Source organism: Sprattus sprattus (genome assembly GCF_963457725.1).
Source record: "Sprattus sprattus genome assembly, chromosome: 13".
Taxonomy (NCBI): Eukaryota; Metazoa; Chordata; class Actinopteri; order Clupeiformes; family Clupeidae; genus Sprattus; species Sprattus sprattus.
In genome coordinates, this window is record NC_137911.1 from 15,014,750 (window position 1) to 15,040,396 (window position 25,647).

The following is a 25,647-nucleotide window of genomic DNA, read 5'->3' on the forward strand; positions in this document are numbered from 1 at the left end:
ACGCTGATATTTACCCCTAACCTGAGAGACGGCCTCTTATATTACAGCCCCACTCTCTGATGGCCAGATATTTATCTTCCGTCTTGGATCAATCATCACTCTGTCCATATTCACCCCATCAGAGACCCTCTGAGATCGTTTTCTTTTAATAGGTGTCAGATTTCAATTACATGGAATTTGGCCAAAATGAGAGAGGAGGCCAATTTGTGGTATTGACAGGAATCGATGACGTTGATTATGTGTCAGAGGTAATGAAGGTCCCTGGTGTGTCCGAGTTCACAGATCAAGCTGATGCAGAGCCACAGTGGCTGAAGTCAAGAAGGACATTGTTCATGTGTAATTGGGCCATACAAAACCACCACAATGGTTCCAGGATGCCTGGACTGGAAAGCACAATTGGGTCAAGCGATAAGTGTGGCCAGCTGCTGTGTTTGTGTGTGTAAGTAAATGCGTGTGATTGGCTGCGTCTGTGTGTCAGCAGTGTGTGGGCATCTGTTCATGTTTGTGTGTGTGTGTGTGTGTGTGTGTGTGTGTGTGTGTGTGTGTGTGTGTCTGTGTGCGCAGCAGGCATCTGTTCAAGGGTAAGTGTGTGTGTTTGTGATTGCGAATGTGCATGCGCACGCCTGTGTGTGTGTTTGTGTGTGTGTGTGTGTGTCTCCTCACACAGCCTCGGGAGATTAAGCCATGACCCAATGTGATCACAGGCATCAGCGGTATCTGTGCACAGCCATCAGAGAGAGCAGAGGCCCTAGTCCGGAGCTCCGACAGCAAGTAGGAGTTGTGGGTGGAGGGATCAGATTTGTGTGTGTGTGTTTGTGTGTATATGTGTGTTTGTATGTGTGTCTGTGTGTGTATAGACAGAGTATGGGCACACACAGCACTAACTCCAGTGACACACTCTCCCCGCAGTCACACCCACTCAGAGGACAGCAGACACATGACACAAGCAGACACTATTCCAGGGTGCACTGTTAGGCCACCCCACCGCCTTCCCTACTGGATATCATTTGGGCATAAATTGGTCTCATCACAGACAGGCCTGACAAATCACTGCCCCAGGGTTATGCCTTCACTTCAGCCCTCCACCAACACACACATACACACCCTGACACACAAACGTGCATTTAATCACACGCGCACACACACAGTTACACACACACACAGACACGCACACACTCAGACGACCTGGGCACTTCTCTCTTCCCTCATTGATCTGTCCACGTTATTGGCAAACGTAATAATGTATTTGTCACTGATGGGAAATGGATGCTGCTGGGTGGATGGCCACCAGCTCTTTCAGCTGTCACAGGAAGGGAAGGAGGGGGAGACTGAATGAATGATGGAGGAGAGATAAACATCACTGGATAGAGCACTTAGGGGGAGAGCCACCTGCAGAGAAGAGCCTATTCTCCTTGAGCTCATACCTAGAATTAAATGAACCTTATATTTATCTCAATTATCACAGAAAGTATGGATCCTCTTTTTAATTGTTGTGGAGGAGCCCTTCATTTGAAAGAATTATTAGAAAGACTCATTTCTGCTAAATCTGTGCTAACCTCATCGACATCACCTTTATCATGTCTGAATCCATTCTCAAATCTATTTAATATCACCCTTTAAAGAAATTAAGGTTTATTTAGTGTTGTTAGTCCATCTGGCTACTAAGAGTTATCTAATACTGTAAACGTTATATATCTATAGTTATATAGTTCAGGTTTATTATGAATGGTTCATAGTCTAGTGGCTGTTTGTTCAAATTGGTAACGTTACTGAGTGAATAACAAGTCCAGAACCAAAGCTGACCATGCCCTAAAGAAACCAGTGCACTGACCACCAGAAGCTGCATTGATGAAGCTTGCAGAAACCAGTGCACTGACCACCAGAAGCTGACCATGCCCTTAAGAAACCAGTGCACTGACTCCCAGAAGCTGACCATGACCTAAAGCAGTGGTTCTTAACCTGGGTTCGATCGAACCCCAGGGGTTCGGCGAATGCATTGATGAAGCTTGCAGGGTTCAGTACCTCCAAAAAGGTTAAGAACCACTGCCCTAAAGAAACCAGTGCACTGACCACCAGAAGCTGACCATGCCCTTAAGAAACCAGTGCACTGACCACCAGAAGCTGACCATGCCCTTAAGAAACCAGTGCACTGACCACCAGAAGCTGACCATGCCCTTAAGAGACCAGTGCACTGACCACCAGGCCTTGTGGCGAAGGTAAAGAAAGCGGTCACCCTTCCTTCCCAGCCTCAGTCTCTCGTCTCTGGGCCAATAACCCTGCTCTCTGACCCTGGGGGTGTTAGAGGAGAAGGGGGGTTGTTGGGGGGCATTTGTTGGGGGGTTAAGAGGGGTAAAAGGGGCAGATGCACCAGCTCTGAGCTTTACTGTGGTTTAGCATTATAATCTCAGATTGGTCGGCTCTGTGTTAATAACTCTCTTTCTCTGTATGTGTGTATATCTGTGTGTGTGTGTGTGTGTGTGTGTGTGTATTGTTTTGGAGCCCCATGTGTGCCATTGGCAGACTGTGGCCCCACACTGTGAGGCTGACACACTTCTGTCCGCTGGTGGGTTGGCCAGGCTGGAGAGGCGACTATTTCTGGGTGAGTGTTTCCCTTTTCTGTGTTTCTGTGTTTCCCTCGCCAGCGGCCCACTTTCCCCCGCTCTCACTCTAACAAAATCGACGGCAAAAAGAGTTTAAAAACATTGGACATGGAGGCCGCCGAAGCACAGCAAAACTTCGATACTGCTCTCGCGGCTGTCTTGGATGATTTCAAAGGCAAGTTTTCTTTGAAAACAGAACAGAAACTTGCCCTGGAACAATTCATACAGAAAAAATATGTGTTTGCTTTATTACCCATCGTTGTATCGTTGTATAGTATCGTTGGTCTGATTGGTTAAAGGAGTGTCCAATTACGTGACTGAAGTGTTTAGATTTCATTTTTAAACTTCTTTCATTCTTTCATTCATTCATGCATCCATTTATTCATTCATTCATTCATTCATCCGTTCATTTATTCATCCATATATCTTTGTATTCCTTCATCCATTCATCTTTATATGCCTTTTTTGAGCAGTATTGCACCCATGACCTTGGAGGTGTTTACTTGACTCAACTATTTGAGCTAAAGGAGGAAAAACTCTGATCAATCACACAGTGACTACGTGGTTAATAGTAAGCCAGGAGGCTACGCTGACTGACACAGCAGCAATCACTCAGAGAGCTGACTGCACAATTAAACCACCTCAAAATGACTGATTGTTACATTCGAAATTACAACAAGCGGCTACTTGAAATTGCATGCTGATAAACATTCCAGCATTTGAAACATCTCCTTTTTACATTTCAGCAAATAGTCATACCTAGATTTTTTAGATTTAATCCAATCTCCTAGTCCAACATGCACTTGTCCGTGCTTTTTCATCAGTATCATTTGAGAATTAGTGTGTCCTTTATCCAGTTATGCCCTCTGACGGATGGTTTAGGTAGATCAACAGCATAGCCTTCAGGGATTAAAGATATAAGGGATTTAGACTGATAAAGCCTGTGCCACAACAGCCCTCTCATTAATAGCACAGAAATGTTTACAACCCCCCCACTCACACACTTAGATACACACATATGCACACAGAAAACATACACACACACACACACACACACATGGAAATGTACTCAAACACACTCAAGTATCACACAAAAAACGAACATCGTATTTGCTTTTTCCCTCTCTACCCCTTCTCTTTCTCTCTCCCTCTCCCTTATGCTCTCTCTTGCGCGCACACACACACACACACACACACACACACACACACACACACACACACTCACACAAATGTCCTCTTAAAACGAACATGGCCAACAACATGCCGCTTATCACAGCAGTCCAGAGCAGAGGCTGAGTGAGCAAGGTGTGTGTGTGTGTGTGTGTGTGTGTGTGTGTTGTGTGTGTGTGTGTGTGTGTGTGTGTGTGTGTGTGTGTGCATGTGTGTGTGTGTATGTGTGTGTGTGTGTGTGTGTGTGTGTGTGTGTGTGTGTGTGTGTGTGTGTGTGTGTGTGTGTGTGTGTGTGTGTGTGTGTGTGTGTGTGTGTGTGTGTGCAGGGTTGCGGAGGACAACGTGTGTGATTAGGTGTGATTTGTGCACGCAATGAGCTTAAGATGGAGTGGCTGATAAGAACCTGCCAAAGCCTCAAACACACACACACACACACACACACAAACAAACACACACACAAACACACACACACAAATCAACACCGAACACCCAGACCTGGCTGATCTGTCTCTTACACTGTGATTCATGTTTTTTATTTCATCCCTCTTTCTCTTTCTCTTTCCCTCTTTGTCTTTCTTTCTCTCTCTCTCTCTCACACACACACACACACACACACACAGTTATTTTATCAATGCCATTCTGTCTGTGATTGCCAGGGATGTTGGCCGAGCCTCATGAGGGTTAACTACATTAACATGGCCATTTTGAAAGGCATTGTATCCTCTCACCCAACACTGTCACTGCTCCACCTTCTGCTTTGCCACCTCTCTCTCTCTCTCTCTCTCTCTCTCTCTCAACTCCTGCTCTCCTCTCCATCCTCCCCTCCTCGAAGCCAGTCACACCCATCCTCTCCTTTACCTACCAAACACTACTCTCAAATCTGCTCCCCCCTTTATTACCACATTGATCTTCCCCCCTCTATCCCATCTGTTTCCCCATCTCTCATTTCTATATCTCCTTCTCCTTCCCTTTTCCTTTCTCTTCCTCTCATCCTTTCTCTCTCTCTCCCTCTCTCTTTCCTCATCACACTTCTATAGTTACTCTTTCCTCCCTCTTTCTGTTCCTACCTCCCCACCCTCTCCCTCTTTCTCTTCCTCCCTCTTTCTCTTCCCCCCCCTCCTCCCCCCTCTTTCTCTCTCCCCCCCCCCCTCTTTCTCTCTCCCTCTCTCACTGTGCATGCTGCATGCTCACTGTCCCGAAACGCGATGACCCACTCTGCCCTATGGGAATCTCTCTCTCTCTCTCTCTCTCTCTCTCTCTCTCTCTCTCTCTCTCTCTCTCTCTCTCTCTCTCTCTCTCTTTCTCTCTCTCTCTCTCTTCCTCTCTCTCACACAGCCAGCAGTGTCAGCTACATCTGCGTCTGTCTGTCCAAGCGAGCGGCAGCAGCAGCAGCAGCAGCAGCAGCAGGAGCGGAGGCAGAGAGCAGTGCCCCTCACAGTAGAGGCAGAAGCAGCAGCAGCAGTAGCCAACAGCAGAGAGAGTGTTACCCACAGTAGCCGCTACCACCACAAGGCTCCAGGGCTGCTCCCTCTCTCTCTCTCTCTACTTCTTCTCTCTCCCTCACCCTCTCTCCCTCACTAAGCGAGGTCGACAGGCAGTGTGTGTGTGTGTGTGTGTGTGTGAAAGACAGAGAGAGAGTCTGAGACAGAGAGCCGGAGGAGGGGAGGAAAGTTATCTGTGTCTCCGGCTCACACCTGATAGCGCTCGACCTGTCAGCACTGACAGCCGCTACGTACTTCAGGGGCTCCTGGCAACTTGTGGATACTTCTTTTTTTTTTCTTTTGCTCTCTTTCTTTTTCCCCCCTCCCCATGACACTCTACCTCTGCCAGAGGCTTCTACAAACTGCCTGTCTTGTACGGTATCGACTAAAAGCTACTTCTTTTAAGGACTAAAATCCAAGTGATTGGTTAGGATTTTGCCTCTTGAAAGGATGGATTTCACTTCTATCCACACTGAAGACCCAGATCAGTGGGATTACACGAGTCGAGTCTCACCACAACAGCTGCCAGTCTGTTGTGTGTAATTTTTCCCCCTTCATCGCCAACGTCAAGCTAAGGACTTAAAAAAGAATAGGATTTACCATGAATACCCGACCACTGGGCACACACACCGGGAGATCCCTCCATGCCGGTGCAGACGGCGGACACTTTGGCAACGCTTTGTCCGTGAGTATGCCTGGCTGTTCTGACCGAAGCTCTTAACTCTCTGGAAAGATGGATGACTCACTTGAGGGCGAAAGGCACAGAACCATGGCCTTAATTCACGCGTGCACGTACAAAGATGCTACATACAGCCATGCATTTGAGAGGTCTGGCTGTGCATGTATATTTAATGTTGCCTTTTAAACTAATGAGAGGGAGCACAGTCTAAAAATCTCCACACAGGGCAGGAAGAAAAGAGCATTTCTAGCAGAAGAGACGAGAGCAAAAGACTCCACTGCACATCACTGTTGGATGGTGGTGACTACATAGTCTGTGACATAAAGCAAGTGCTAGATATGACCTTGTGGCATAACATTATTACAGTAAGATGAGAAGAAAGTAAGCGTTCAAAATATAACAAAATATTGTGGAGTCTCGATCATTGTCTTTGTTAGTTTACTGTTTAAGGATGCCTGTGAATGAACGCTCAGAATTCAGGTGTTTGTTCTTGTCCATTCATTCATCTGGCAGATAGAAAAGAACCAATTCATCTATGACTTCTTTTCATCATGTATTTCCTTTTTTTACATTTGTTCTTCCCATATCTCTCTCTCACACTCTCACACTCTCACACACTCACACTCACACTCACACTCACACTCACACTCACACTCACACTCACACTCACACTCACACTCACACTCACACTCACACTTCTTTACCCACTGCTTATTTTCAGAGAAACACCTGTTCGTCAATTTTTTTACATCCATTGTGGTTATTGCTCTGATCTTGCTGAGTTATTTCTTTCTTATCAACCCCTCCCCACCCCCCCAGCTCCCCCCACCAATCCCCGCCACCACCCCCCTCCATCTTAGCAAGAGTGGCCCGAGGGTAGTAGAGTATGCATGTGGAGAACACAAAAATAAATAAAAATGAAAATAAAAAATTGCCCGTCGTGAGGTTTGAAGTATGAGAGTTCTGCCCAGGCTCTTCATTAGCGGGGATGCGGCCCCATCGGAGCTGTGAGATGTGGGGGTCAGCACAGGGCGTCAGCTCCACCTCCACCTCATCAAGTGCTCAGTCTCTCGTTGACCTCCTGGTGTCCTCAGGCGGGGTCCAGAAAGGGAAATTGTTTCTTGTTCTTTTTCTCGGAGCGCAGGCAGAATTAAATATTAGGCTTTCAACTCCTTCCTGCGGACGTATTTTTAGGTCTGCGGCCATGGCGGGTTTGTGAGTGTGGCATGTGTGTGTGTGTGTGTGTGTGTGTATGTGTGTGTTAATATTTAAATTGAGTCATGAGCCTTGGAATGTATAAATGGGCCAACTGGGCATCTTTATTTCATAAAGCTGATAATGGTGCAGTTCTCCACGGAGGGACAAAGCTTAATAATTGAATGGTACGGAGGGGAGCCACGTCACTCTGTTATTATGCTAGTACACCTTTGCCAAGTACATTACATCACAAAGGGAAAAAAAATCAGTCAGGAAGGTTTGGAAAGATCGTGCTAACGGACTAACAAATGTTTTTTCACACAGATCAAATGCTAAAAAATACATGCCTTTACACACACACACACACACAGACAGACTCAAACACATATGATGACAGACAACCGTGTATTTTAGCACACACATGAGCACACATACTCATACATGTATTCTCTCTCCCACACACACAAAATCACACGCACACCAGATACACACACTACACTCTACACATAGAGCCATTTGAAAGGATTTGAAGCTCCAGCCCTCACCTAAAGGGATATTTACACTCTTCAGGCCCCTGTTCCAGCCCAGATGTGATTAGGGATGACAAAAAAAGGGCTTAATCACTGAAGCGTGATTTTTTTCTGGAGTCTTTCCAGAGTCCTTCAACTTACTGGAGCGTTCCACAGAGATGAAGTGTCGCGCAAGGTTGTTTAACACACTCAATACATGAGGAGCCGTCAAACTGAAAGACCGACTGACCAACACAAAAGTCGTCCGCAAAGCTCGTAAATTACAGCGGTGGGGGATTTTTCGACTGTTATTCCCGAAACAAAAAAACTAAGGAAATGGAGAAGGATACTGGCTTGATGAAATTGAATTCATCATCATCATGGCAGCTAAGGTTTGTTTCTTTTGAGAAACACAAGGATATATTGTTTAGTACTATGTGTACTGGACTACATTTACATTATGTTACATGAAAAACAATGCAGTCATGTTTGGTGAAATCTACCTCCAGGGCCCCTAAACATAAAGATTTTACATATTGTGGTCAAATTTGCATACAACAATCTATGCCCCCATTTGAGTGAGCTGAAAAGCTGCACAGTTTAAAACAATTTTGAAACAGTGGACACCTCTCAATGTCCGGCTATAACATGGATCCTTTGGGTCACAGTGCAGTGGAGTTCCGAACGCTGCCAACATTTCGGAGCCCATATTTGACACCTGACTGCATCTCAGCCATGTTTCATACATCAGCTTAATAGGGCCAGAGGAGGCAAGCAGGGAGTGTGGTGAGGAATTGAGTTGTCAAGCTGAATTTGAGGCCAATGTCCTTAAGCCCCTGGTTGTGATCCCCTTTTAGCAGGGGTATATCCTGTAAGTCTGCATGTTGGGAGTCAGGTCGCACACACACACAGTATTTTGTCATTACAGGCAACAAATTCAACACACACATGCACGCAACACTTTCTCTCACACACGAAGAATATTGCATATGGCATGCACACACACACGCACATACAGTACACACCCACTCTCTCTCATGTAGACAAACACAATCGCACTGTCACACACAAACACGCACACAAACACATACACACACACACACAAACAGGAAAAAAAGAGAACAAAATCTTTGTTTACTCTCCAGCTCAGCCTCACAAAGACTAATAGGCCTTTGAAAACAGAGCTCTAAAGCTGGATAGGCACCATGTTCAGTAAACAGAACCTAGACCCTCAGTCCAGCCTCACCACTTTCAGTCACATTCATCAAACAACCCCTCTGCCCACCCACCCCATCTGAAGAAAAGAAAAGGTGAGAAGAAAGACAAACTGGCTCGCTATCATGAAATAGTATTTGTGGCACGCCATTAAAACTTCTAATATATAAAACACCAAAAGAGGCCCACTCACTTATTCAGTCACGGACGGTTCCATAGACGCATAGGTGAGTCAGCAACAGAAACAGTGGCTCAATGGGCCCTCATAATCACCACCCTGGTGATAAAATGTGAGAGACGATCACCAGTGTGATGACATGTCATTCCTATTCCAACACATTGCGGTGCATGAAGTATCATTAGGCCCTGGATATGGAAGGCACTGAGATAAATCGGTGCTAATGGAGGAATTAGCGGCAGAAATTTAATGATGCGACAAAAAAAAATCATAAAACAGCAGCAAGCACTTTTCATTGTTGTTGTTCATTCTGCTAAGGAGCAAAAGCTTCTGTAGGATGTTGCTTATGATGTTTAATGTTCCTGATCAGTTAGTACAACAGTATGTCTGTTTGCATGTGTATATGTGTGTGTGTGAGTGTGTTTGCATGTGTTTATGTGTTATGTTTTGTTTGTGTGAGAGAGTTGAGCAAGTGAATGTTAGCGGACCGTGTGGGGTTGTACGTGTAACAGAGAGAGAGAGAGACATAAAGACTGATTGTGCATGTAGATGTGGCAGAAAGTGTGTCAGTGTGTGTGAGGGTGAGTGCATGTACATTTGTTTATGTGATTATGTGTGTGTGAGAGAGTGAATGTTAGCGTTGGAGGGGGTTTGTATGTGTGTCTGAGAGAGAGTGAGGTTGCGAAGTGTATGGATGTGGCGCGCATGTCGGAGAGAGTGTTGGTCTGGTTTTGCGTTTTGGTTGTTTTTGTTTTTGTGCAGACTTTTGCCTTGATTTGTGTCCCAATGGGAGTCATGCATCTCTCTCTGGCCGTGCACACCAGCAACCCTGCACAGGTCCAGCCCCAGAATGCCAGCTATGCACAGCTCTACAGCATGGGTCACTACACTCACCTGAGGCACGCATGTGGCCAGCACACAGCCAAGCACAGAGCCCTCGGCCAGTTTACACACACACATACACACACACTCTCTCTTTTTTCTCTCTCTCTGACACACACACACACACACTCTCTCTCTCTCTTTCACACGCACACACAGACGCACACACAGACAAACAGAGAAAAAAACATATAATAATAAACCTATGCTTACGTAGAAAACTATAAATATGCTAAGTATACTAAATAAAGTAATATATAATACAATATACTAAACCTATAGTAAACATATTGGGCAAACAGTATATAAAAGTGTCACTGTGTAAAGTGGCAAGTGAATAAAGTGGCGAAAGTGAATCACTGTCAATTGAGAAGCCTGATGGACCTCAAAAAGAAACTGTCCTCCCTCTGTGTCTTCTGTGTAAGCCCTACTCCTCTCAGTCTCCATCACTCTAAGCTTTTAAGGCAAAAGACCTGAAGTTCAGCCCCTCTCTTCCCCCCCATCCCTGTAATGCAGGAGAGACTTCCTCCATACGATCTGAGAGGAGTGATGCACATAGCAGCTCTCTATTTATATATTGAGTTTTTGGGAGGATGCCATCTGGATCTATGGCTTCCATAATGGCATCACTAAGAGGTCAGGGTGGAACAGTATCTTTGAAAACAAATGGGTACCAAAAGCTTTGTGGCTGTAAATGATTTATGGTGTTTATGTCTGAAAGACAAATGGACACACAGGCACACACAAACACACACACACACACACGGGGACAGTAACACTGCATGTTGGATGAAAACAGGAGCAGAGAGTTTCCATCACTGAACGTCAGTATGTACATACCTTTAGCTTCTATATTGACCAGCTGTTATGGAACGCCTAAAGATTTTGGACATTTTGAGGGGTGGCGTGTTGCTGACAGAAACAAACTTGGAACATTTCCGATTTCAACCGTCTGAGACACGAACTAACACACTGAGTGACAGGTACGCTGCATTGAAAGAAACCTTCTCTATCAAATTCAAATCAGCATGAGTGTTTGGATACAGTGTTGCCTACACTAGAGCAACAGAGTAATATAACGAGAATACAAAATTACAGCAATGTGAATATAAACAGTAATGAAATTAATTAAATGAATTTAAACAGCAACAATGAGAGAAAGAAGAAGAAGGAGACAAATAAGTGTGTGTGTGTGTGTGTGTGTGTGTGCCCAAGTTTACTTGAGGCTAGTGTTCCTCAGATCGTCACATTTTAAAACATACTGTGCTGCCAAAGCAGCTGAAGGCCCTTCACCAAGAATCATTGGCATGTTTCCATTGGTGTGAAGACGTTCAAAATGTTTTAAATGAAAAAAATCTATTTTCATTTTTCATATTTTACACATTGTAGAAGAAAGTGCTCCTGTCTTAACCATCTCTGCCTGGTAATGACATATTCTTTGTTCTCTTGGCAGCCGGCTTTTTCTGTGTCTGCCTGTTTCCACTACAAGGTTCACTAAGGCAAGGTCACTGAGCCTGTACTTCATAATCCTGCTCTGCTTCATATCCCTGACAGATAGCAGACACTCAATGCCTATTTAGATTATCTTTTTAGGTTTAGATAGGTGTTCATTCTACTTTGGTTGTTAGTTTGATTTGTCCAATAGTCTTCTTTTGCTTGATTCTTGGTTTTGTTGACGCTAATTGGTGTTTAGGAAGCCGAACTGGACTAAGTGTGCAGGAGAGTGTGTTGTTGAGTTGTGACTGAGTTAGTTAGCTTCAGTACCAGCTGGCTCAGAAGACCCTTTTGGGGTCCAGGATTCAAAGGTTGGTTTTTGAAAAGATAAAGCTCTTTTGTCCTTCATGCATTGTTGGGTGTTTTTGAATGAACTTTTAGTATATTGGCAGAAATCTGCCGATACACTATGTAATCATGCATTCTGTGGAGGCCCCAGGCCTCTCTTCCATATAGACCACTAGGCTTGATTATAAAGTGGGATATATGGCACCAGATTGTAAATGGGGTGTTTGTATTGTGATTTTTTTTTATTATTGTATAAATTGAAAGTGTCTAGAGGTTTTCAGCGCTGCCGAAGTGGCTTAACACGGCGGTTTATCGCTGGGTCTCAGGAGGTTGGTGTTCTTAAAATGTTTTTATACAATAATTAAAAAAAAAATCACAATACAAACACCCCATTTACTATCTGGTGCCATATATCCCACATCAGAATCAAGCCTAGTGTGCTATATGGAAGAGAGGCCTGGGGCCTCCACAGAATGCATGATTACATATCATGGGATAAGCATCCAGCTTTAGTGTATCGGCAGATTTCTGCCGATATACTAAAAGTTAATTCAAAAACACTTTTTCCTTGCCATTTACCGTCACTACATTCACTGCCTTGCTGCAACTTCCTGATGCAGTAAGAACTAGACCAAGGTAAGTATACTGCATCGTCTAGGGTGGCGCGTATATCTGTGTTCTTGACACCTGGGCTTTTTTTGGAAAATCATCATCTTGGTCTATCTTAAGGTTCACTGCCAGGGCCCAGTACTGGCAGTAAATCCCGAATCCTTTACACATATTTTATGTGAGTGGTTAAAGTGTGTCCCTCTGGATCGGTGAATGACTGATTGGGGAAAAGGTTAAAAATGGAAGAAGAGACACAACAGACACAGACAGGAAACGTGACACACATGCGTGACAAAAGAGAGAGGAGTCTGCAAATCTTTTTTTCAATTTCCTTTTTTTTCTCCTAGTGAGTGTATTCTCAGTGAGGGACAGTTTGTTGAGAGTCAGGAGATGGAAGAATGCTTGTGTCTCTCTTTCTCACACACACACGCACACACACACGCACACGCACACACTCACACACACACACACACACACACACACACACACACACACACACACACACGCACACACCAGTCATAATTTATTCATTCACTTCCTGACTAGGGGGAGCTGACTGAGAAAACAACAACCCACGCCTCCTCCCCGACCGGCCGATCATTTTAAGAACACCAACCTCCCGAGACCCAGCGATAAACCGCTATGTTAAGCCACTTCGGCAGCGCTGAAAACCTCTAGACACTTTCGAAGAACCACCAAACGACACCGACTTTAGCCGAGAGGAAGTTGAAGAGTAGAGTGTGACACAAGTTATGACTCATCGGAACTGAGAAGTGCTTTGGCGTCCCCTTGCTGGAATTTATGCAGTGTGAACGTGTCGGCAAAAATTGCGTTTTCACTGTTCTGGTGTCAGCTTAATGGTAGATACAGCCACCTTTAGGGCTGAATTTGTGACAGTATAATGGAAAAATAAATAATCCAAATAGCAATTAAAACTGTCAGCCTTGAAGTCTGTTCTATTTATTTTACATTTGTTAGAGGCTGGTTCCCTTCACCTGTGGCTTATTGTTGTGGTTTCACCAATAAAGAAATGTGTTTAAAATTATTTAAAAAAAAAATTAAACTGGAACACCACTCACATCCCTTTGTCGTTTTGAAATCGGTTTCTGCTGTCAGCCAGTGACGTTCTACCACACCAGTGTACAAACAAGGGTTGAAGTCAAGACCAAAGAGATTAATAGTAGGGATGGCAACTAAATAAAATCCTTCACATCATACCATGAAAAGTGTTTTTGTTGTCTATTGAAGACACCCAGGACCGTCAGAGAATAGTTCTTAGTTTGTGTGTGTGTGTGTGTGTGTGTGTATGTGTGTGTGTGTGACAGAGGGTAGAGAGAGAGAATGAAAAAGAGAAGGAATAAAGTAAAGGAGAGAGAAAGAGGGAAAGCAGATGAAGACTCAAAGACAGAGAGGGTGCTAGGCAACTGAGGGAATACAGAGTCAAAGAGAGAATGAAAGGATGATAGATGAATTGCACATATAAAATGACAGGACCATATTTATTAAAACACACACACACACACACACACACACAGAGAAGCTACACACATCAAGCGGTACCTGGGCCTCTGCTGTGATGATGATTGCATGAGTGATCTGAAATGTCATGGTAACTGGGCTGAAGGCGAGACAAGATTCCCCCCCCCCCCCCCCCCCCCCCCCCCCAAGCACGCATCATTTTATTCTCTGGACGCTCCTACTCTCACTGCCTCTGGACTCCCACACCCAACACCCCCCGCCCCAGCCACCCCCGACAGGCAGGGGTGTGTGCCCGTGGAATAGGAATGAAGTGGGAGTTGCTCAAAATGAAAGGTTGTTTAAGGGGGGCAGCGCCCAGCGGTGGAAGGGGAGTACAGGAGCATGGCTTCCCATGATGCCTCAGTGTGGGGCTGACGTGATGACAGATCGCTCCATCACAGGCTACAGACACGGAAAGGCTGGATGACTCAGAGGGTCTATTGTGTGTGTGTGTGTGTTTGTGTGTGTGTGTCTGTGTGTGTGTGTGTGTGTGTGTGTGAGTGTTTTTGGACTGGAGATCAGGGTTCAGTACACTGACATGGAGATTTGGTTTCTTCTTTGGCCTTTGCATGTTGAGCTCAACCCCAAGGCTTGTCTTGTTTGTTGAATTGAATGCTTAAACTAAACTAAACTAAAACTTAAACAGGTCTTGAAAAGGTGTCTTTTTTGCCTGTTTTTCTTCAGAATGCTTTAGTTCTGAAGATGCTTGTTGAATTTGAGAAGGGTACAGTAAGGGTACTAATCCCATACACTTTTTCTCAATTTCAACAAATTGCTCCTCAATGTCCTCTACCTGTCCGTTGAGTGTTAGCGGTCAAATAAGAACTCAACCACAGTCCTGGCTCTGCAAATGGCAAACAAATGAACCCAACCAATCAACACATGTGCTTCAGGAGCAGAGATTGGAGGGGTATTAGTTGATTGGCGGTTAAACTCAAATAGTAACAGCCTTTTCCAAAACTGAAACCAAACTGCAGACTGCATCTTTAACATCCTAAACTCTCTCTACACTGATTGTTAAATAAACAGTACCTGTTTAGAAGTTTTAAACCAGAAAAGCTGCAGAATAAGAAATTAACATCTTTAGTCATATCCAAGAGTTACACAATGTCTTTTGTAATGTAAACATTATCAAGCACAGCTGCCTTGGGATAAGATTATTCCAGAGGACACCCTGAAAGTTTGGCAGAAAATGTGTCAAGAGTCAAGACCAGCATAACTGACATCAGGAATTTCTTCCCACAAAAAAAAAAACACAAATCACACCAGCATTCTCCTTTTTTTCTAATTCTCTTTCTTTCTCTCTCTCTCTCTCTCTCTCTCTCTCTGTCTGCCAGTCTACTGACCTTTCTAATGTTGGCTGTCCATGTTACATGAGTGGTTCAGCTTCCTGATGGCCGACCCTGGCTGACTGTACAGCAAACACCTGCTGCATGTGTGGCCCAGTTCAAACAAGCTGAAAGCTCAGACATGACTGGGCCGTTTCTGTTTTGTACAGCGTGTCTGTGTGTGAGTGTGTCACTGTGTGTGAGTGTGACACTTTGTGTGTGACACTGCGTGTGTGTTTTCCCCGTGGCGCCGTTCTCAGTACCCTAAATGGTATCGGCTTTCGTCACACCGCGGGCAATCACTAGGCCGTCTCCCTGGAAACAAAAACCCAAAGAGCCTGTTTTGTGCCATCGCTGTCCCTCTCTGCACACAGACACACAGACATACTTCCACACACACCACACAGCTTGTTCAACGTCACATTCAACATCAGAAGGAAATTGAGTTTTCATCCAGCTTTTGATGAGGTTAAGAGTCAGCAGTCATTTTGATGGGTTTGTAAATAAATCAAAATGATCAAACAGATTAATTATGGCAGATGAATGAATATGAGCAGTGGTGGTTTGATATAAAAACATCAAAGGTAAATTAAAGAACACCTATGATCGTAACCTTAGGCTCTAATCCCTCTCTGGCTACTGTCAGATAAAATGTTGATTTCACCCCATTAAAAATGGACAAAATGAATTACTACCTTAAATTAAAAAAGGTGTAGGGCTGAACAGAATGAACAAAATGAAATCATTCCCTATGTTTTGTGTGTTTAGCTAATACAAATAGACTTTATTAGACTATTAGGTTTTCAACACATTTTGTGTCTGGGTGCAAGATTCAAGTTGATCAATCCTGCCCCCTTGAGGCTACATTGTGAAGTAAAGGCGATTTGAAAGAGGCACTGTAATTGAAACTATATCCCAAGGCACTATCTTAACTGCTAATTTCCTCTTCTCTTCTCTTTTAGGAGAGCATTATTGAGATGGAAGACTGCATACAACACCTTCAGCGAATGAGTGCCCGGTAGGCACTTAGGGTCTGTAGCAAAAATGGAGGTGGGCAACATAGACAACTCCTCCACCCATGACAATTCATCAGACATCCACCCAGTCACACACAGCCTGTGGGAAGTCATCAGCATAGCAATGGTGTCGGCCATCGTCAGTCTGATAACCATCGTGGGGAATGTTCTGGTGGTGCTGTCCTTTAAGGTAAACAGCCAGCTGAAGACGGTGAACAATTACTACCTGCTGAGCCTGGCATTCGCTGACCTCATCATCGGTGTGTTTTCAATGAACCTATACACCTCCTACATACTGATGGGCTACTGGTCTCTTGGTAGCTTGGCTTGTGACTTGTGGCTAGCGCTGGACTATGTGGCTTGTAACGCATCGGTCATGAACTTACTCGTCATCAGCTTTGATAGGTACTTCTCCATCACAAGGCCTTTGACGTATCGAGCCAAACGGACACCAAAACGAGCCGGGATCATGATCGGCCTGGCGTGGCTGGTGTCAATCATCCTCTGGGCGCCGCCTATCCTGTGCTGGCAGTACTTCGTTGGCAAGCGGACTGTGCCCGAGCGTCAGTGCCAGATCCAGTTCTTTTCGGAGCCGGTGATCACGTTTGGCACGGCTATCGCCGCGTTCTACATCCCCGTCTCCATCATGACCATCCTCTACTGCCGCATCTACAAAGAGACGGAGCGGCGCACTAAGGACCTGGCTGAGCTGCAGGGCATGAACTCTTCCATGGACTCAAGCAACAATGCCAAGCCCCAGAAAACCATCATCAGGTCCTGCTTCAACTGCAAGCAGCTGAACAGCACCACACGAGACCGCAACCAGGCGTCCTGGTCCTCCTCGAGCAGAAGCAACGCTACCAAGTCCGCAGCCATGTCCAACGACGAGTGGTCCAAAACCGACCAGCTGACCACCTTCAACAGCTACGCGTCCTCTGAGGATGAGGAGCGTCCCGTGTCCCCCGGGGGTATCTTCCAACCTTCATTCAGGAATGAGGCCTGCTTGGAGAACAGGTGCTCAATGGCGGCGACAGCACCAACTTGCGATGGCGAGCAGCTCAGCAGCTACGACGAAGACAGCTTTTTCCCCTCACCGCTCAAGAGCAGCTCCCAGAAGAGCAAGAAGTGCGTCTCCTACAAGTTCAAACCTGTCGTCAAGGAGACCAGCATTGGCGACGTCGGTGCCGATGACAGCGACAGCCCCCGTCGACACCATCAGCAGCAGCAGCTGCAGCTGAGCAAAAACGGGGACACCAAGGGCGGCACAGGCGCTTCCTCCTATTCCTCGGCGGAGTCCATGAGCGCCCCGTCCACCTCGTCCTCCTCAAAGCCGGCGGACGGGACGCTCAAGAGCCAGATGACCAAAAGGAAGAGGATGGTGCTGATCAAGGAGCGCAAGGCGGCGCAAACGCTCAGCGCCATCCTGCTGGCTTTCATCCTCACGTGGACGCCATACAACATCATGGTGCTCATTTCCACCTTCTGCTCCGACTGCATCCCCCTCTCAGTCTGGCACCTGGGCTACTGGCTGTGCTACGTCAACAGCACCGTCAACCCCATGTGCTACGCCCTGTGCAACAAGACCTTCCAGAAGACCTTCCGCATGCTGCTGCTCTGCCAGTGGAAGAGGAAGCGGGTGGAGGAGAAGCTCTACTGGTACGGCCCAAACCCGGTGGTGAACACCAAGCTCACGTGAAACTGTCATAGGCTCACACAAGCACCTGGATCAATAAGCATCCTCTGATAATTATATATGTAGGGATGCACTGAGGGAGACAAGTGCTGTTGAATACTACGTTGTGACCTTGTTGTTGTTTAAAGGGTGTTTGTGAGATTACCACTGAGCCTAGAGAACAGCAACTGTTCTGCCTGTGTACCACTTCCATTACAGAAGAAATGTGAATTGGAGCGACATCTGGTCAAATATATGATATGTAAGTAAAAAGTGTAAAGTCCTCAAAACACTAACTCTTTTGGATCTGCAATGTTGTTGGTGCTCTTAAAAACTGTGTTCCAGAGGCGTAAAGCACATACTGATAAGCATCAAATGTAGTTTTGTCAAAGTTCATTGTCACCGCCCGGCCGCACGTCATCACCACGCTAACATCCAAGGGCTACCTTTGCTTCCGTGTGAATTAAGTGAGCTAACGCTAACTGTGCTTAATGCTGTGAAGATTGTACACGCGCAACTCAAAGCCTTCTTCCAACAGTGCCATTTTTGGAGACAGACACAAAGAAAGAGTTGAAGGGAAAAATAGTATTTTGACAGGCCCAGAAAGAGAGTGTTATTTCATGTACAATAAAACCAATGTTAATTTTTAAGTCTGGTTATGCTGGTAAATGTGAGAAATTGTATGGAGACGTCAAATATTGCCGAAACCTGTATGGTTGCTTGAGCTTCAGTTAGCCTCTGCCAAAAAAAAAAAATTTAACGACATATCTCTGTTTTATTTGTGTATTTTACAAAAGAAAGGTTTATGTACCATTCCTGATCAAAAGAGGTAATTTTATTTTGATTGCTTCATCGCCACACCAATGTTTTGTGAAGCTGAGAAAGGTATTAAAATATCAACTGTGTACATTAATGCATATATAACTACTGTTCCCCAATCATGAAAAATAGCCCATTTCATGCATTGCCTGCTTTCAGTGATGACTGGATATTCTTTGTTGCTGGTGTTGACAGTATTATGCCTATGAACCATTTCAAACTTGCACAAAAAGTGAATAGCATATCTGTAAAGGAATACAGTATGTAGATGTAATTACAGTATGTGTGCTGATGCATCATTTCTTTTATTCCATTCAGGACACAATCTACTAAATACCGTCTAGGAGAATTAGTGGAAATCGTCCTTCTTTATTTAGTGTTCAATGTATTTCTGTGCATTATAATTCATTTTTTTTTTTATATAAAACATAAATCTGTATATTGCAAAAAACAATGTCTCCAGTGTGGCACTAGTCTCGTTCATCCCATCCATTCTTGTCTTCACACCTCAAAGCTTTCTTGATCACAAATCTAATCAACATGATGTGTGAAAAATCAACCCAAACTAATTAACCCTGATAGGACGAGCGAGTGTGAGGCTTTAAAGAGGGTCATCAGCTTCCGTTTCATCACTACGCTCTATTGATCGATCCACCCTCAGTGCCCACACACTGGCGACTCGACCTGATTAAATCAAGCTCGTCTCGCCACACCTCGTCTCATCCCGACTCCTCATTGTAATGCAATCACAGCTCATCCTTGCCACACTCCCCCTTGACTTTTACCACTTTGATCAGCTCGGACGGCTTCACCATCATCCAGGCGTATTTGCACAGGTGCTCCTTGTTGCAGTCCTTCTGCCAGTAGATAACGTTGCGGCGGTTCAGGTTTGCGCCGGCACAGGCGTCGTACCACCAGCCTCCACCCGCCACGCCCTGGAACTCCAGCCGGGCACAGTTCTGAAAGTAGTTGTCATTGTCACGGTCCTTTGTGGTGAACCTCTGGTTGTCGTGGAGATAGTTCTCCGTGTCTTGGGTGAGCGCGTCGCCGGCTGTGCCCTGGAAGAGACCCAGTCGGAGCCGATACTGGGCTTCCTCACCTTCCAGCAGAACCGGGTCGTACTCCCCAAATTTGGTCACGGCATCTTTGTCCACCAGCTTGACACCCAGCTTGTAGCGCACAGGTCCAGAGGTCAGCTGGTGGAGGTAATGGTTCCCCAGCCAGTGGTTGCCGCTGAGGGCCCCGAAGCCTCGCTTGTACTCCTCCCAGGTGCGATCGAAATCCACACTGCTGTTGACAGTGATGTGCTGCACCACGGTCCAGCCGCCGTCCTGCATGGAGCAGTAGGCTGAGATGCGGAGGTCCGCTGGCTGGATGAGGTAGATGCCGTCCCTGGCCTGTCCACCTGAGCTCTCCCATACCTCGTGGCAGTCCCTGGGAAGCACTGACAAACACAAACAAATATTTGTAGATACAGATGGTCATTGAAGTCCCTGGAAAGCACTGAAATCATAATAATCATTTTGACAGATGGTCACTGATGTCCCTACAAAGCACTTACAAACACAACAGTCACATTTACAGGTTGTCATTGATATCTTTGCAAAGCACTGACAAACACAATTTATCTACAGAAAGCCTTTTAGCACAAGGCTACCTGGCCCTGTCACCACTACATGAATTGTTAATTTCTCTGCTTGCTCTCTCTTAGTGACCCACACTTTTCCTGTCAAGGCCTTTGTAATTATGAAATCAATTTCAGTAATTATAAGTGATTCCGCCCTGCATACCAATGCTGCTCCCAGTGCCTGGGCATTGTAAGGCAGTATGACAATAACTTAATTTCCCTGGCAGCCTGAGCCAAGGACAGACCTAAAACATGATGAAAGACACAATATTTGTATGACTTCCATGGTCGTTTTGCCAACACATGCACCATCAGTGAATATAGATTCATTTGTATGATGATTGGCATAAGGGAGAAAAAGGGGACGGACATGCATATCATACTATACATAGAATATTCACACTGATAAGATGCCTTTTTGCCACATTGACCTAATGCCCTCAATTCCACATGTTATCTTCCAAGGAATGAATCCAGTGACCCTGGCCAACTAGTGAACTCTAGCACAGGTAGAGACAAACACTGAATTGTGTCTGGGTGTGAACTACACACTCACATACGTGTATGAGAAGGTCTTTGTGTGTCACTTAACCATTGATTCTTATCAGCTATCAATAGGAGTCTACAACCTCTAAATTCCATGGCGATATGTAAAGCACGTACTATAAACACTCCATGTCAGCTTTGAAAGGGCATATAGTGGACCTCGGACTACTGTAGTACAGTATTGTTGATCCAGACAAAACAAACTTGACAGTGCCATTCTGATGAATGGCATCCGACACCATTATAAATATAGTAGATATTCATAGTAAATAGTAGATTACAGTGAGTTTAACAAGGAATCAAGGGATGATGTTTTAAGATTCTTAATACAAATAAGAAGAGGCCCAAAATAACGGAATCATTATTCAGTTGAATTGTTTCTGAATGAGCAACTTATGACGTCATCCCGTACAACCAAATGCCAGGTACTGGACTGACACTCAACATGCAGACACAGGGCTATTCACTTTTATCAACATCAGAAGTTCAGTGATGCCAAACAGATTTCACATTTTCCAGAGCCTAAAATGTTACCATTATTACCGAAAGGTACCACAAACCACACTACTAGCCAGTGGATCAATGTTGGAACAGAGTCACATTAGTCCCAGAGACAATTATTACTGCATTCACCTTTACACCTACTTTTTATCAGTAGATCACAATGGCGGATATTCTGGCGTGAATATGTGTGCACCCCCGGCCCTACCTTTCTGGCCGAGGTTGATGATGTCTTTGTGCTCCTCCGGAGAGAGCATATGGAGGTTTTCAGCGGCGGGGGGCTCAGCGCTCAACACCTCAGTGAGCCCCCAGAGGAGCAGCACCATGGCCCCTAGACACTGCATCTTACACTGGATCAACCCTGGAGATACTAGAGACACAGCCACAGATAGTCATGAGATAACACCTCACACAACACAACACAGCAAGAGCACGAGTGATACCCCCCAGACGCTGCATCTTACCCTGGATCAACCGTAGAGACACTAGATACACTTGGGACAGTCACAACACAACCCAGCAAAGCAAAGTACCAAAATAGTCACAACACACGCCTCCACTGAAGATCAGGACAAGTTGATTGTCTTCTCTAGGGTAGAGCACATCTCCACTGAAGATCAATGCTTTGTGATAACATACACTCTGCAGACAGTAGATGATCAGATTATGAGTTTACGTACAGCACTAATTTACACTTCATAAAACAACACAACCTTAGTCTACTTACAAAGTTTATTCATCAAAAAACACTTACCTTCATTCAAATTAAATATCCAATTATGTGATAAAGAGCTCTATAAAAGTGATTTAGTGAGCTTTTTTATTTCTGACTGACTAATCTAACTCTTCTCCTGATTATCCATGAACAGAAAACTTCTTGGTGTAAATAATTGTGGGGAGACACATAAGCTTACCTTCTCTGCTAGCTGCTACAGGTTGCAATCAATGCTCTTCTGTGAAGTTGTGCCCGTTCTCATTCATTCACACCAAACATCAGCTGCGTCTAAGGGAACGATCAAGTGTGTCTGCCCTAAACCAAAGACTCAGAGTCCATAAGAGGTGTGTGTGTGTGTGTGTGTGTGTGTGTTTTTTTGTGAGTTGCCGTCACTCCGTTCCCTATCAGTGCTGGACTTCAGCCTTAGCTTCACATCACACCGGGACACGCCAAGGGTTAAATCCTGGCTTTATCTGTGTCCTCACAGAGTTACTTCATGCTTTAAGGCTTTTTTTATTGGCTAATATAGGCTTTTATTGGGAGCATTTCTTCTCTTATTTTCTCCCTGTCTCTATCTTTCTCTGTGACAAAGTAGACATTGCACTTGCAGTGTTGCAATTATATTGTTTGTTCAACGTGGATGACTATTACATCCTCCGATAGGGGTGGGTGGGTTGTGGGTATTTATTAAGTGCTTGTATGGGTTATGGTTTCAGTATGCACTGGCATTAGTGTTGGTTGAGTGATTTTCAACCAAGTTGAGACATGTTAAACTGACCCTCTAATGGTGAATGCCTTTCTCCCACTCACTCGAATCACTCACAGACACACACACATGCACACACACACACACACACACACACACACACACACACACACACACACACACGTGCGCACACATGCACACACAAACACTATTTCCTCAATTGACTTGTGTCTAACTACATGCCAAATGTTTAAATAAACTCCCATTTATCTCACTTTCAGTGTGTTGAAAAAAAGGAAAAACTCTACACTTATTTCAAATAATTTATTTAGCGCAGCATTAAATAAGTGACTTCTATTCAACTTCCACACTTCAGCAACGTTTATGTTAATAAATAATGTAAATAATGCTTTTCATTAATGAAGCCATACATCTATTCTTAGTAAAGTGGTAAATCTCACTTATTCTATACATCATTAATAGGCAGAAAACTCTCAGTCCTATACCATTGGCACCTATGCATTGTTTGCATATTCTATGCCATGCATTGCACACACAAGGACGTAAACTTAATGCACATCATTGATTGTAAAGCGCTAAAGAGGGAAGATGACTTCTAAGGCAATACAACGGTAGAGGTCAAAATGGAGGGAAGTGATGGGTGGTGTTTGCTGACAAAATTCAGATAAATCCAGAGAAAGGCCGAAAAATTAATCATGAGTGGAAACAAAAACATTTAAAAAAACTAAGGCTCAAAAAGATTCTCCAAACATCATTGTTTCTTATGTGCCTAAAAAATAATACAACCTCAAGAACAGGATTGACCTACGCTAGGCTTTAAGCTTACGGCTTGACACTTTGTGCTGTAACTAAGTGACAAATGGTGAGGCAGTTCCAGAGACATTGATCAACCTTAAGTTTTAGGGAGGCAAGCCAAGGATTTAGTTATAACTAAGGGCTTGGCTACCGCATACCAACAGATTAGTGAAACATGAAGACACTGCGCTACTAAATTAAGGGACTCTTAAAACAGTGTATTGCATGGTTTCAGAGGGAACCTAAGGTGAATATTCCTTCATTTTTGAGATGTTTTAAGGACTTTGTGTTTCCGAGTGAGGGGTTCCCTGTGCAAGGAGCAGGATTGAGATACACAGGTGCGGTTCATCGGAGGAGGGGGGGCCGGGGGGGTGGTGAGCACAGGGGTCAGAGGTCAGCGCTACCTCCTTTTTGTCGCCCCTCCCTTCGGAAGCCGACCAACAGCTCCTCCAGTCTTGGTGGGGCTCTTTGAGGAGAAGAGCTTGGTCATAAACTCCGAGACGTCTGGTAACTCAGGATTGGGATTTAGCATGTTCATTGACTGCTCCATTTCCTAATAAAAGAGGAAAAGGCTTACAGTGACAAACACTTACTGTACTCCAAAAACTTTAGAACATATTGACACTTCCTATCAATAACACCCAAAACTGGACAAAAATGGCAAAAACACAAAACAAAAATAGATATACATATGGTCTATAATAAGCATACTGAACACATACAACTTATGATCACTTACCCTTCTCATCTCTGGATCATTCGTGTTCACAACTTTAGGTAGAAGGACAATAACCACTAAAGGAAGCACCATCATCATAACCTAAAATGAATCAGAACATGTCACAACTGTGCAAATGCAGCCCATACTGACTGTCAGTTGTCCTCTAAACGTTATTTTATGTTTTGAACAGTATGGTAGTTTCACTTGCCATTGGGTTCATGAGGAAATCAGACCAGCCCCAGGTCTCACGTTTCACAAAATATGAGTGCGGGCCTATAGACCTCATCTGGAGGGGATAAGGATATCTAACTACTTCAGATGGTTTGATGTAATTCACAAGGCGTGCCCTGTAATACAGAACAGAATAAAATAAACTACAACAACATCAATTGTATTTATCATTTGAACATGGTGGCTGATAAGCACGTTTAATAGGCCTACTTGCCCGACTGATGCCTACCTCATTTTGCCTTTGGTTGTGATATCAACTCGGACAGGTTCAAATCTGTACGCCGGTGAAATTACTTGAACCACGTAGGATCCCGGTGGCACATCGTTGACAGTGAAGCTTCCATCAACTCTACGGGATACAAACCACAGTTAAGAACCACACACGTTACAATGTGAATTATTTATCTTAATTGTTTTAATAGATGCATTATTATACAGCGCCGCTTGCTTTAGTATCTCCGCAAACTACAGAAGCAAGCAAGCACATGCACACGCACACACACCTGAAAAACCCGACGTGTTCCTCCCCCTCGACAAAAACACGTGCTGTTGAAATCCAGTCCTGTAGTCTCACTCCAGGTACAATTGCACGGCCCTCGATTTTAAAGGTATCTCCATTTGTTTGCATTCCTGTCGAAGTTGCAATTGACACAGGGTCCACATCGGTGAAACATGCGCACAATCCTATTAGTACAACAAACACCTGACATTGCAACCTTGTATGCCTTACAGAAGGCATATCGATGAGTGTTGATCTGTTATAAAATCCTTACACGTTACATTAAGTTACTATAAAGGCGTGATAAAATCAAAATTACGACAATGTATCAAGAAACTCTGCCACACCACAGCTGTCAACTCGGCATAGGCGCCGAGTAATGACGTCAGAGAAACAACGTACCCGTTCTCCTTCCCAACATAGACATTCCCAATACTCCTTCGGTCAGTTCGTGCGACACAACACACATGCAAACGAATGTTAATGTTCTGGTTTTCTGTTTTTCCAAATGTTGGTTATAAGAAAAATTAACTGATACGCGTTACAAGTTACACGGATGTGCTTGCTCAATCACGCATCAATTTTAAGGGAGACATCAATTATTGATGAGCAGCGGCATCACCTCTTGCT

The 25,647-nt window shown here is 44.6% G+C and overlaps 3 protein-coding genes across 3 annotated transcripts; 1 reads left to right on the forward strand and 2 right to left on the reverse strand.

Moving 5' to 3' along the window:
* Positions 1-16,192: 16,192 nt before the first annotated feature.
* On the forward strand, positions 16,193-17,860 carry chrm5a (cholinergic receptor, muscarinic 5a; the record flags this gene model as incomplete). Its single annotated transcript, XM_080849698.1, has 1 exon — positions 16,193-17,860. The coding sequence occupies one exon, from the start codon at positions 16,193-16,195 to the stop codon at positions 17,858-17,860; it is 1,668 nt and encodes a 555-aa protein (XP_080705824.1).
* A 1,541-nt stretch (positions 17,861-19,401) lies between these two features.
* LOC308374654 (fibrinogen-like protein 1-like protein) lies at positions 19,402-21,673 on the reverse strand (the record flags this gene model as incomplete). The annotated part of the gene is made up of 2 exons (XM_080850533.1): positions 19,402-20,099; positions 21,538-21,673. The coding sequence occupies 2 exons, from the start codon at positions 21,671-21,673 to the stop codon at positions 19,402-19,404; spliced, it is 834 nt and encodes a 277-aa protein (XP_080706659.1).
* A 1,449-nt stretch (positions 21,674-23,122) lies between these two features.
* Positions 23,123-25,371, reverse strand: emc7a (ER membrane protein complex subunit 7a). The gene is made up of 5 exons (XM_080849801.1): positions 25,022-25,371; positions 24,748-24,867; positions 24,496-24,634; positions 24,306-24,386; positions 23,123-24,119 (listed from the first exon to the last, which is right to left on the reverse strand). Exons 1-5 carry the CDS (start codon positions 25,255-25,257, stop codon positions 23,967-23,969), a joined length of 729 nt encoding a protein of 242 aa, XP_080705927.1. The 5' UTR covers positions 25,258-25,371; the 3' UTR covers positions 23,123-23,966.
* Between the last annotated feature and the right edge of the window lie 276 nt (positions 25,372-25,647).